Source organism: Xiphophorus maculatus, chromosome 10, assembly GCF_002775205.1.
Source record: "Xiphophorus maculatus strain JP 163 A chromosome 10, X_maculatus-5.0-male, whole genome shotgun sequence".
In the NCBI taxonomy this organism is placed as follows: Eukaryota; Metazoa; Chordata; class Actinopteri; order Cyprinodontiformes; family Poeciliidae; genus Xiphophorus; species Xiphophorus maculatus.
Window position 1 is genome coordinate 1,756,345 of NC_036452.1, and position 13,447 is coordinate 1,769,791.

Genomic DNA, 13,447 nt, shown 5'->3' on the forward strand with positions numbered 1-13,447 from the left:
TCGCTTCCCTCACAGGTGTGTGTTTATTAAACCAGCTCACAACACACTCAGGCAGACAAATCACCATGTTTGGTCACCAAATGGAAAGAAATCTGGTAAAATGAGTCTTTTCCAACGATTAAAAATGTCTGAGTAAATCTGCAGTCCTCCTGCTACCCCCTCTGGTCTCTTCTCTCCTTTGGTTCAGTCTCTCCTCTCTCTCTCTGTGTCTCTTGCTCGCCCGCTCAGGTGATGTAGATGCGGTGGAAGTCGTTGGCTCCGAAGGCGCAGTTGCACTTGGGGCATTTCCTCTGCCGGGTGTCGTAGCGCATCTTCAGACACTCGTAGCAGAAGACGTGGAAACACTTGGTGAGGACGGTCTCCTTGTCCCGCGTGTTGCAGCAGGGGCAGCGCAGCTTGGCCTGAGTGCGGAGTTCAAACCGTCACAAAAATAACCCAGTACGGAGATACATTGGGGCCAGAAATAAATATTTGAATCTGAAAAGTCATTTTGAACTTGTTTTTAGTTTTAAATATTCTTTTCAGCTTCAAAACATTTTTTAAGTATCAAATATTTTTTTTCCAATTTCATTTTTTTTAACTTCATGCCCACAATTTAGCTCCATAAAACTGAAATGAAACTTTTTTCAGCTGTAAGACTTTAAAAGAAATATCTCTCTTTTTCCCTGTTTTTAAATTGTTTTAGGTTTAAAAAAATAAATTAAGTTTGTTGGGTTTTTTCAGTTTCAAAACTTTTTTCTAGTTTCAAAATAATTGTTCACTTTTAGTCTTTTTTTCAATTAAAAACAATATACCCACAACTTAGCTCCATATAACTCAAATTTAACTTTTTATTTTATTCTCGTCTTTTTTTCTTTACCGTCAATTTTTTACAGTTTAAAAAAGTACAAACTTTATGACTCCAATTTAACTCCAAGAAGCTGAAATGAAATGTTTTTGTTTTTTTTATTTTAAAAATAGTTTTTCAGTTTCAAATTTGTTTAAGAAAAAATTTTCCGGCCCAAATGTCTAAAATGAAGCAACTACAAAAATCACAGTTTGTGAAATTGAGAAGAAAAATACCAAAGCTCATCAATTTTACAGATACAAATCTGAAAAGTGTGGCGTGTGCTTACCTTTTAACATCTATATGCATGCCACACATTTCAGATTTTAATTTGTATCAAACTGAAAACCACATTTCGTTTTTCTTCTCCTCACCTTGTATTGGTTGATCTCCTCCTGCAGGATCTCGTCTGCGTCAGAGTAAACCTCCACCTTCTTCTGCTTCTCCAGCTTCCTCCTCAGCCGGGACAGATCCTCCTGCAGAACCAGGACAAAGTTCAGATTGTAAATAAAAATCAAAAGGATCCCGTTCAGATTTGACTTGGTTTTACTAAAACTGAGGTTCTCATCTTTGGGCCTAAAGGATCTACAGTCAGAACAGCCTCAGTTACTCCAGCTGGAAACTGGAGAAGCTGAACCTTCATAGCCACATAAAGACAGTTACAAAGACGGGATTCCAGGATTAAAGCACTAATATCTCAGCTCTAGAGAAACTCATCAGTCGCACTGATTAATGCAACAAACGTCCAGAAAACTGCAGAACAGCTGAAACCCTGAGTTCCTTTAAATCAAGATGAAAACCCGTCTGTTTCAAGCTGCTTTTGATTCTTAATCACTGGAAAACTTATCAACATATTTGATCTCTGTTTGATTTTGATGGCATTTAAAATGTAATGTTTCTTAATTGGTTCCTGTAACCTCAGTGAAATTCAGACAGAGTTTCAGACATTTAAATGAAATTGATTCAATAGTTATCGATATGGACTGATTTGAAACGTTTTGTCGGCCATGTTGCCCAGGGCAGCCTCATTCTGTGGCGTGAGGCAGAAGCGTCTCGTACCTGCGCCCGTTTCAGGTTGCTGCTCTCCCTCTCGCGGGCGGTGCGGTTCTCCGCCACAGAGACCTGGATCTCCTTCAGCTTGGCCTGCGTGTGCTCCAGCTGCACCTTCAGGTCCTCCGCCAGCTGCGCAGCCTCCACCGCCTGCAGCGCCAAGGAAGCAATAAAACAAAAGCTAATGGTCAAATTCCTGACTGCACACGGCGCTCCGCTGGAGGGATCCATCCTGTTTACTGCAGGTTTTATAATTTCCACATTAAAAGGTGATTTCATGTTGTGTTCTCGCCTTCCTCTTGTTGAGCTCCAGGGCCTGAGTCCGGACCGCCAGCTCCTTCTCCAGGGCAGCCAGAGTCGTCTGCAGGACTCCCTCCTTCTCCTCCAGCTTCTGCACCACCAGCAGCTGGGCATCCACCTGCAGCAAGCAGCTCCAGATATTAGACACGTCCGGCTGCATCTACAGCCAGTGAAATGCCGTTATATGGAGACACAGGAGTGCCAAATCACAATAAATGAAAAAAATATGAAATTATTATTTAAATGCGTCATTAATTTATTACAACTTAAAATAATTGATTAAATATAGAATTAATTCTATGTAAAAATAAAAAAAATTGTGAAGGTTTTTGATATGAGAAACAAGGGCTATTTCCCAGGGCGGCATTAAATGGGAAAATATAAAAAAATAAATTTATTTAATCTGTACCATTCAGGAATAATTTTAAATATAGCATTAATTATTTCTACTAATATGTAATTAGTGATTAGTTTCCCAGGGCGGCATTAAATGGGGAAAATAATTAAAATGTAAAATAAATACATATTAAATATAGAATTTGTTATATGTACAAATGTAAATTGTGATGGGTTTGATATGGAAAATATAAAAATGCCTCCCAGTTTCCTAAATTCAAATTCCAATATACTTTATTGATCCCAAAGGGAAACTAAATGTGATTGTATCTCAAACTAATTCAAGATTGTTCAGAGTCGTTGTGGACGGTGACAAATAAGAAAATAATAATTTAACAGCAAAAAATGTTTTTTAATTGAAAATGTTGCTTATTTTGTCAATATATGGCTTTTAATTAAAAAAGTGATTAATTGAAAACCAGCCCCACCACTAAACAAAAATCTAATTTATTTAAAATACACTGAATTTATCTCCAGCGTCATTTCTCCGCGCTGCCAGATTGTTTTCACCACCTCACCTGCGTTTTGAAGGTGAGGACCTGGTCCGCCAGCTCCTCCTTCTCCTCCTTCAGCAGCTTGTAGATCTGGTTGGATTTGATGCGTTCGCTCATCAGCTTGAAGTTGGCGTCGTCTTTCTCGCGCAGCTGCTGCAGCAGCCTGCTGTTCTGCTCCTGCATGTCTTCGAAGGCCTGGCCCGTTACGTCCATCTCGCTCAGCAGCGCCTCCTCCTCCTCAAGAGAAACACAGCAGATGGTGTTCACTGGGAGCAGTGGGAAGGCTGTGAACGCTCATCTGGAAACCAGTTTATAGACATTCAGGTTTTTATTCAAATTGTCTAATTTTACTGAAGCCAGTTCATTCACCAGTTTAGTTCCTCTAGTACAGAACCTCTGATAGTGAAGCAGGAGGATTTTATTATTGTAGACCGGAAAACAAGCATCTGGCCACCAGGTGGCAGCAGTGCTCAAAATAATCAACAGGCTGCCTGTTCAACCCAGTAGAAGAAGTGTCCTACAATCATAACACACTTTATTCTCACATTGTTACGATTTATTCTGATAATAACTATTCTCGCTATTTTACGACTTTCTCATATTATTAAGACTTTCTTCTCGTAGCATCATGACTTTATTCTCACTTTCTGACAGGGACGTAAAAACGTTTATAATCTCTGGAGGACGTGACAGAAAGTAACAGAATCGCTGCTCCAGTGTAACACGACCCATTTATAATTCATTTCCTTCATTGTTTCCAGGGATGAGGTAAAACTGGTATTATGGGATGATCTGGATGGAGAAAACTAATTATACATCTTAAAAAGATACAACAGAAAAGTGATTCTGCATTAAACAAATGTTTTGGTATAATAAAGTTTCTTACACATGTGCATCTTATTACTTTTATAGCTAAAACCAGTAAAAGCTTCATGTTCGGAGAACACATGGTTTCCTCATCCTGCAGCTCAGCTTCCCATAAAGCCAACACATGTGCATGTTTTAGATTTAATGCCTCCAGTGTTCTGTGAATTCGGACTCGGCCGGGCCTGGCGCTAACGTGTGTTCTGGGTGATGCCGTCACGTTAAACACGTGAACTTCCTCTGCAAACAGAGGAAACACGAGCATCAACAAGCCTTTAGATTTACGCTTCTAAAACTTTTGCAGAACTGAAACGTTTAAGTTTAATTTTAACAGAGTATTAAAAATGTTAGTCTTGCTGCAATGAATCCTTTAAATGAAAATGTTTTTGTTTGGGTGATGTTACCATGGCTTCCAATAAAGGGCAGGAAAATAAACAGAAAGATTGTTTCTGTTTGACAGAAAGCAGGCTGAGTGAACCACAGTGTCGGTTCTGTTGGACCTCAGAAGAACAGGAACCTCTGGGTAACTTCTCACCACATCGGACAGACGTCACATCTGGGATCATCAAGGTCTAATACTCCTAATTAACATCCAGATGTTCCCAGAACCTTAGGTAATAATTAGCATTAGTTATCATTGACCCTTTGCACGTGACGTCACGCTCTCCAGAGCTCCGCCCACTCCGCCATGACGGACGTCAAACCAACCAATGCGCTCCTTTAACGCCCGTCTAAAAACATTCATCTTTCAGTCTGACGTCGCTTTTATTCAGTTGATTTAATTTAAAAATGCTCACAGGATGCTGAGCAGTCGGCTGCACAAACAGACCAGGATACAAACCAAACCTGCCATTTTACTGTATAACTTTTAATGAGGAAAGATGGCGGCCATGACAGCAGCCGTCAGCCCTCAGTGTGACCCCGGAGTTACAGCGAAGAAGATTAACGTTCACATACTTTATAAGTGTGTTTAGAAAGATGATATCCAATATCGCATTACGGAGAAGGTACGTCTCTAACCTTTGGTAACCATGGAGACAATGCCGCACCGTCATGTAGCCTAGCGTGTACGAACAAACTGGTTGGCATCTCGTCTTTTGTACGTATTTTGCGCCGGGAAACGGCGTGTAAGACGTAGTGATGTAAATCATGAACTATTTATCGTCCAGTAACATTCGTTATTGTGACAGGCTCGGATGAACAGAAACAAAACTGAAGTTATTATCTTAGGACCTAAAAGAGGAAAGCTCTAGAGTCAGCACACTGCTTCAGTTATTACAGCTGGAAACCAGCAGACATGAACCTTCACATAAAGACAGTTACAAAGTCGGCCTTCTATCACCTGAGGAACATTTTCAGTCCCAGAAAGATCCAGAAAAACTCATCTGTTTGTTTCTCTTCAGTCACACTTCATATAATAAACTGGGACAAGTTTCCTAAAAACTGCAAAAACGCTGAGTTCTTTAAAATAAGGCTAAAATCCAAGCAGTTTGGAGTTGCCTTTGATTAATAATCACTGGAACATTGATCAATCAATTTGATGAGTATTAGCTTGGTCATTTCGATGATGCCAGTTGACAAGAAGTTATATGTATCATTGTTTCGTAATTTTTTTCTGTTATGTTTTTATGGCGTAAAACACTTTGAACTGCCTCGTTGCTGAAATGTGCAAATAAACTTTATTTCATGTTGTTAAGAGTTTAAAGCTTTTTTTTTTAACCCAAAACAAACAAAAACAAAATCCAATCACTACAAACCACCATTACATTTACTGCTTAAATTATCCAGCAGCCGTTTCTGGTTATAAAACGATGTTCGAATAAAGAATTGATTCGTTTTCTACCCAGAGATCCTCAGATATGAACTTCATTCTGAGTGTTTCAGGGCAGATTAGGATTAAAAAGATAATCTAACATCTGGATGGACGTCAGTGTCAGATCTGGAAAACTAACTGGACTTTCTTCCTCCACTTTTAAACACTCATCCTGGAATACTTATCATAACTTAGCAGCTTGAATTAAAAATTCAGCACATTAAGGCATTATTAATGGAACACAGAGCTTTTCAGTGATTCAAGAGTCGTTTTAGAGGAACACGTTCGACACAAAAAAACGTCCATAAAACAGGTCAGATGAACCCATGAGTGGCTTTTCTTTTAGCTTCCTGCATGTTTGATCGTTTACGAAGTTCGTACAACACTAATAGTGTGTCATCGGGCCGGGCCGGTTCTCCATTCCTTTAATTACGTTCTGGACCACCTCCCAAGCATGAAGAGCTGCAGACAAATCACTTCTCAGCATCTGCTGCAGCTTTATCCGAGTTAAAAGCACACACACCTACACACACGCATGGCAGCAGAAAGTGTGAGTCAAATTAACTAATAAGCCTCTCGGATTGATAACATTAAGGTCAACAGCTGGGTAATAACAGCGTGTTGGGCGGATCCGCTACGGCCAACACGGTGAGGTGACGTCATAAACATTTAACCTGGGACTCATTACTGCTTCATGCATTCCTGCGCCTGATAATCTAGGATTATAAAACTTAAGAGAATGAGGTCACCTGAGGTTTAATAAGGTTGGCTCACATTTTTACTACTAATGAAAAAGAAAACACTCCTTTGTCACTCTCATCTGTCTTTAGATTCACATTCAAAGGGAAAATTTAAGTTGTTCGAACTCGTGCTATTAATTTTATTAGTTATCCGTAGGCAGAAGCATCTCCGTTAGCAGTCAGTGTTACAGCGATTCTTGAGAAGCTTCTGAGTGAAGACACAGTCAGGGTTGTCTGCGATTCATCATCTCCCATGGTTCCAGAACCAGTTGTCTTTATTAGCTTGTTTCAGTCTTTTTAAGTTGCTCTGAACCCCCTGATTCTCGCCTGTAGCTGACTGAAGTGAAGGATTCAAACTCTCTGAAACATTACAGCAACGTTCCTAAAGTGATTCTGAGAGGAAGTACAAAGCTTCACCTTGAGGTCCAAATCAGGGGTATCTCAGACACAGAAAAGAAACACATTCTGCAGCCTGAAATATCAAGACTCATCAAAACAGAGTAAACATGCTAATGCTGGTTAGCTTAGCACCTCGAGAAACAGTGCTGCATGAAAACATCCGTCAGCTGGATCAAAGCCTGAGTTTATTGGAGGCTGTAGCTGAATGAGGTTTATCTGATGAAGACAAACTCAAGGTCTGCGGTCCAAATCCGGCCTGCCAGAACTTTCTATTTGTCTAAACTCTAGAAAACTAACAGTATCATGTAAAACCAACTTTTTCAGAGAACATGGATGAAAGAATCAAAGGTGTTTGAGAGATCCTTTAATCTCCACGGCAACCAGTCAGCTGCAAAACGGCTGGGAGGACCTAGCCCCGCCTTCGAGGCGCAGCTCCTCCCCCATTCAGCTCCTTCAGACTAGCCAGCAGCAATTAGCAAACATCTGCTGAGCTCATTAAAGGAGCTGCTGCTCAGAGCAACGCTGGTAAAAACGTTAAAGGGTTAGTAAAGGAGCCATGTTGGATGACTTCCTGGAGGCGGAGCTTCAGAGAGAGCAGGAGTTCTTAAAGAGACAGAGGCCCAATTTCAAGGCGTTACAAGGTTACATTTCTTTTAAGTCATATTTGATACATACAGGATTTTTCTAACAACTGAAGGTAACATAGTTAATGGATTGTGCTATAAAATAACAGTTCTAACAGACTGTTAATGGATTTTATTTATACTTTCTTCCATAACCGGCCCTTTAAAAGACATTCCTGATCTTAATGTTGTCCAAAATGAAACACAGAGACAGAAAATATTAAGAAAATCCAGTAAATCCTGATCAGGGAATCCTCTGTGATTATTATTTGTTTTACACAAAACTCCCAACTAAAGAAAAATAAAGGCAAAACCAAAAGCGCCAGTTGATTAAAATGTCCTGCAGAATAAGGGGGACCCCGACTTTCACCAGCATCAAACGATTCAAAACAAACCTGTGGGTTCAGATTAACACGCCCAGCTGATCGGGCGGGTCGCCAGGTTTCGGTTCCTCCTCACACGGCTAACATTAGCAAAGCTTCTTTTTCAGGCAAATGTGACGCTAACGCCCCTGGTTTCACTCATCTAACAGCTGGGAGTTAAATATTCATCTCAGTTCCGTCACAAAAAGTCAAACATGATGTTTAGCAGCAAACGAGGGCCAACAAGTTCAGTGAGTTCAGGTTTCATTAGCGCTGTTAGCATGTCAGCTGAGGAGCCAAACAAACCTGCTTGGTGGCTGCCAGTTTCTTCTGCAGATGCTCGATGGTTTCCTCTGCAACGCGGATCTTCCTCAGGGCGTCTTCATCAGCCAGCTTCTTGCTCTCCTTCTTCTCCCTCTCCTCCAGCTCTCGAACTCGCATCCTCAGGTCTTCCACCTGGACAGAGAAATTAAAATAAGTTTCTTTCATTTCCAGCAAATTACAACTGTGATAAGCTCCATGTATTTATTGTTAGCTACTCATTTAGGCTCAACACTGCAAAAAAATCAAAACAAAGTATTTTTGTTTTGTGTGTAAATAACTTTGTAACATACTAACTTAAAAATAACTTTTCAGCAAGAAACAGGAGTTTAAGTCAATAATTTCTTAATATTAATGAAATATTAAAATTTCCACTGGCAGATTATTTCACTTATAATGTGGGAAAAATGTCTCGATAAAAATTAGATAATCTGCCAGTGGAACCAGAACTGGGTTGCTAGGTAACGGGCTTGGCTTGGCTGGGGTTGCTAGGTAACAGCACCAATTGAACTAGCACTTTATTTCAAGTGTACTAAGATATTTGCCCTAGAAACTAGATAAAAATACTTGGTAAGACTTTTTGCTTTTGCGGTGCAAGAGCGCGGATTACAAATGTTAGCTTCTGTGCTAGCGCCAACACGTTTTCCACTGTGTGCATTTTGAAGTATATTTGGCGTTTAAAATATTAAAAAGGGCAGTGAAAAACTTTTTATAAGTTGTAATATGGGAAAAATGTGGCAGATTATTTCACTAAGACATTTTTCCCACGTTATAAGTGAAATAATCTGCCAGTCAAACTAGTAATTTTTCATCAATATTAAGGAATTATTGACTTAAACTTAAAAAGTTACCTGTAAGTTAGTTTTGTCTTATTTCAAGTGTGCTAAGATATTTGCATATGAAACTAAACTGATAAAGAATCATTAATTTATCTTCTTCATGGCCTAAAATTAGATGAAATTGAGCTAAAAATGAGTCTATTTTCCTTAAAAGTGTCTCCAATATGGCTGAAAAATATTTGAAAATTGCAAAGATATTAATTCTCTCTTTATTATTACGCCATGTCTGCAATACGCTCTGAGCTTCGGCCCCTCAGCCCCTAAAGTTACACTGAGGTGAGGAAAATAGGGGCAGATGGTGAATGAAGACCCTGGAAACATAAAATCCAACCAGAAAAGCTGCCAAGCTGCCATTTCACAGTGATGAAGCCATTTGATGCATTGTGCAGCTCTAGTCTTAAACTCTAGTCTTGGCTAAAATTCTGGGCATATTTCAGATAAAATGGCTGCCAAACGGCTCTCAAACTTTACAGATGTGCAGACGGTAAATTAATCTGCCGCAGCTTCGCAATCTAGAAGAAATTATCTACATCTTCCTATTCAGTGGTGACAATACTTCTGCTAACCTGCAACTATTTTATTTAGCGCTTTAACTTCCCCTAAATTAATTAAGTTCTCAAGCTCTAATTTACTTGGTTATTTTGTAAATTTTCCGTTGAATAAAGTTCCACATCTGCGATGAGGTTTTGATTACCGGCTGTTAAGAACTTTATTATTTTGTTTTCTTGGACCAAAAAGCCAAACAGAGGACGGTAAATAAGTTACCGTAATTTCCAGACTATAGAGCGCACCTGAATATAAACCGCACACACTGAACTTTGAAAATAAAAAGATTAAACATAAATAAGCCAAACCTGTCTATTAGCACTCTTTTTAGCTTTGCCAAAAAGAGGAGAAATGAAGTAAATGTCACTTCTTTTCATTATTTAGTGTAATTTGTAACAGTTGGGCTATTTAGCTATTTTAGACGCGTGTTAAAAAGTAGAGCCTTGTAGTCTGGGAGTTACGGTAGAAGCCCTGAGTATTGGTGATAATGTTTAGCTGTCTTCTCCCTGTAAACATAAATACATTTTAAAAGATTTTAAAGCAGCTAACTTTGAGTGTTCGTATTAAGAAACAACTTCTACACCAATCAGTGTCTTATGAACTGAAAGGAAATAATCTAATTGGTTTATTCTGATCTAAAGGTGATTTTTGTTTGTTTTTAATAAAAAGCTAAAAAGCTGAACATCTCCATCACTTCCTGCTGAGACGCACTAATAATCTGCCATCCTTGTGTCAAACGTTTAAAGCACCTCTTGAAAAGCACCAGCTGGTTATTTTTAGCATCAGATGCTAACGTGAGGCGCGTGTTTTGAAACCAACCTCTGCTTTTGACTTGCGCTCGGCGGCCATTAGCTGCACTTTGTCTCTCTGCTCCTTTGGAGCCGACTTGTACATGTCCAACAGGAGCTTCATCTCTTTCTGCGACTCCTGAGCTTTCCTGAAGGAAACAAACATGGAGGAATATATTTTATAATTAAAACTTTTCCATAAGTCAGAAGGAATTATGGGAAAAAAACCCAAAAACTTTACTTGAGTTCGACTCGGAGCATCTTCAGTGTATCCGAGTCTTTCCTCTTCAGCTCGTCGCTGCGCTGCCTCTCTCTCTCTCTCTCCCTCTCCCGCTCTCGCTCGGCCTCTCTCTCTCTTTCTCTCTCCCTCTCCCTCGCCCGCTGTCTCTCCAGCTCCTTCCTCCTCTCCTCCTCTTCCTCCTGGTCTTCTTCTTCCTCCTTTTTAACGTCCATGCCGTCGCTCGTCGTCTCCTCCAGGATCAGAACGCCAGCGTCTCCGCTCTGCGAGCGCAGCTGCCCGGAAACCAGACAGACGGCGGGTTAACGGCGGCGCCGCGGCCCGGCAGCGTTCGCTTCGAACACCTGATCGATCGCTCCAATCTACCTTATTGATCTCCATCTGCGTTTCCCGCAGCTTCCTCTTGTAGCGCTGCACGTCGCCCTTCAGCTGCAGGTTGTGGTTCTGAAGGCTGCTGATCAGATGTCGCATCTCCCGGTTGATTGGCCCTGAGGGGGCAAGGGTTGAAAGGTCAAAGTGTGAATCTGCTGTTTGCTTTTTATCTTAAATGCAAAACTTTTATATTTTCACTCAGTTTTGCCTTCATTACTCCTCCGAGTGTGTTGTTCTTTCAGCTAATGGCCTTTATTAACAATTAATCGATTAATAACGATTAATCGTTTCAGACCTAGCCTTTGTTCAGTCTTAAACCCTCAGTCCTCTTCTCCGTCGCCCCCTGCTGGTCCAGGAGGGACTTTCTTAGATATTTAAATTAGGTCTAAAGGTTTCTATCAAACTGTGACCTTGATGCACCGTTAGGCAGCTGAGATCGACTGGACCGGATGGAGGATTGAACTGAAGCGGCTTTTCTTGTGACAATAAATAAATCAACTGAATTTAAAGTAACATTTCAATGTGATGTCACGCAGTGAAGATGTTTGTTGTGAGGTTATGGCACAACTTTCTGTTCTTTTACTTCTTTTATTGTTCTTATGGCATCATTTCATTCATGTCTGGACAATAAATCAATAATATATACTGTGATAAACAGGTGATCAATATCGATAAATGAAACACCTGATAGAATATTCAATATTTAGAAAACTCTACGTTTGTGCAATCAACTAACTCTCTCTCTTTGGTTGCCTAGCAACCTGATAAGCAGCAAGGTGTTTCAAGTCCCCCCCACCCGCCAACTTTGGTTGCCTAGCAACCACCTGCTGAGTCACTGGAGCAGCAGTTTCAAGTTCCCCCACTTTGCCTCATAACTGCTAAAAAAAAATCAAAACAAAATGGAGGGAAAACTGGATAAAACAGGAAATGACACGCCACCTGAAGTAATTCAGATATTTAGAATTTAAAAAAACTAATCAATAATTATTGCTATTGACTGATATGAAACCTAATTTCACTGTTTAATTATAATAAATAGTGCTGTAGCGTTTGTCATATGAAAACAGTAGATCTGAAGTCTTTCCTCCACCTGCTTGCTCATTGGCTGCCAGGTTCTGCTCGAACTCGATGCGCAGCATCTCGTACTCCTTGCGGACCTGCGCCAGCGTGTCCTCCAGCTGGATGACCTCGGTCCGCAGCTTCTTCTGCAGGGAAAGCTCGTCACTCTGACACACAAACAGGAAGAATCCGTCACCAGAAACGCACAGAAAAACTCATTTAATCAGATTAATCCTTCCCTAGCGCTGGGATTAATCACACATCTCTATGACTAACTTTGTAATCTTGAAATGTAAATATTCACACAGTTGTGATTCTTGCAGGAACAGCAACAGAGAGAAACTTACTCCACTGCACATGCATAGAAATAGCAGCAAACATATTCAGGAGGCAGATGAGGTACATTTTCTTTTCTAGCTCTTTGGTGTCCACCCCTTTCTGATGCCGCCCTGAGCAACTGCCATATCAAAACCCGCCACCGTATCCATGTTTTTGAAAACATTTTATCGTCTCAAACCAGACATGTCTGAAAATTCCCAGTTTTCTGTATTCGGGAAGGTTTAAAGGAAGCCATCTTGTTTTAAGCATTCATTTAGAAACTCTCCATTTCCTGGGAAACTTGTGCGATGAGTAATTTGTGAAATTTGGTTCTTGAACATGCAGGCTGACAAATAACACCAGAAAGTTGAAAAGTGTTTGGTTTCTGCTTCTGTCGAGGAAAACTTTCACCTTCGCTGTCATTCGTCGCTGCCGTTACCAAGGTAACGCTCCGCATCAGACGGGCCTTTAGGCCAAAACAGGTTTAATCTGGATATGTTGAATGTTCAGATTCAGGGTGTGTGTGTTTACACGGACTCACCTCCATGTGCTCGATCTGCCGGAGGTGAGCGTTCTTGGTGGTGAGCAGCAGGGCTCTGGCCTCGTCCAGCTGAGTTTTAACTCCCAGAGATTCGTTGTAGAGCAGAGAGAACTGAGACTGCATACATTTATATTCCGACGTTTCTTTTACGACTTCTTCTGGAATATTTCGCAGGTCCATCTGAAAGATTCGATGCGGTTTCTGCGTTGTACATGTTTTCATTGACAATGAGACGTGGATAAAAACGGTGCTGACCTTGAGCTTCTCGCTCTCCCTCACGGCCTCCTGCAGCTCCAGCTGCAGCTTCTCCAGCTCCGCCATGCGGCTGTTCGCCAGCTCCTGGTTGTGCTCCAGCTCTGCATTCAGGCTCTCAAACTAAAATCACAACAATCCTTCAGGTCCTGTAGATCACACTCTGAGATGACTGCAGCGCCGTTCCTCACCTTCTGAATGTTGAGCGTTATCTGACCTCCAGCTAATCCCCCTGAGCTGCCGGTGCTGCTGTAGCCAGACTTAAGCTGCAGAAACGCAAAACATGCGTCAGAAAGACCAGATCTA

The 13,447-nt window shown here is 40.8% G+C and overlaps 1 protein-coding gene across 4 annotated transcripts in view; it reads right to left on the reverse strand.

Moving 5' to 3' along the window:
• Positions 1-13,447, reverse strand: part of rnf40 (ring finger protein 40) — a 20,509-nt gene continuing 7,062 nt past the window's right edge. For all 4 annotated transcript variants that reach the window (XM_023341322.1, XM_023341321.1, XM_023341319.1 and 1 more), the window contains exons 8-20: positions 13,333-13,407; positions 13,145-13,264; positions 12,890-13,069; positions 12,062-12,197; positions 10,966-11,087; positions 10,603-10,874; positions 10,393-10,510; positions 8,174-8,323; positions 3,091-3,303; positions 2,169-2,294; positions 1,886-2,026; positions 1,201-1,302; positions 1-401 (exon numbers count right to left, since the gene is read on the reverse strand). In XM_023341322.1, the coding sequence (XP_023197090.1) occupies positions 225-401; positions 1,201-1,302; positions 1,886-2,026; positions 2,169-2,294; positions 3,091-3,303; positions 8,174-8,323; positions 10,393-10,510; positions 10,603-10,874; positions 10,966-11,087; positions 12,062-12,197; positions 12,890-13,069; positions 13,145-13,264; positions 13,333-13,407 (1,932 nt within the window). In that variant the 3' untranslated portion in view covers positions 1-224. The remainder of the gene's footprint in view (positions 402-1,200; positions 1,303-1,885; positions 2,027-2,168; positions 2,295-3,090; positions 3,304-8,173; positions 8,324-10,392; positions 10,511-10,602; positions 10,875-10,965; positions 11,088-12,061; positions 12,198-12,889; positions 13,070-13,144; positions 13,265-13,332; positions 13,408-13,447) is intronic.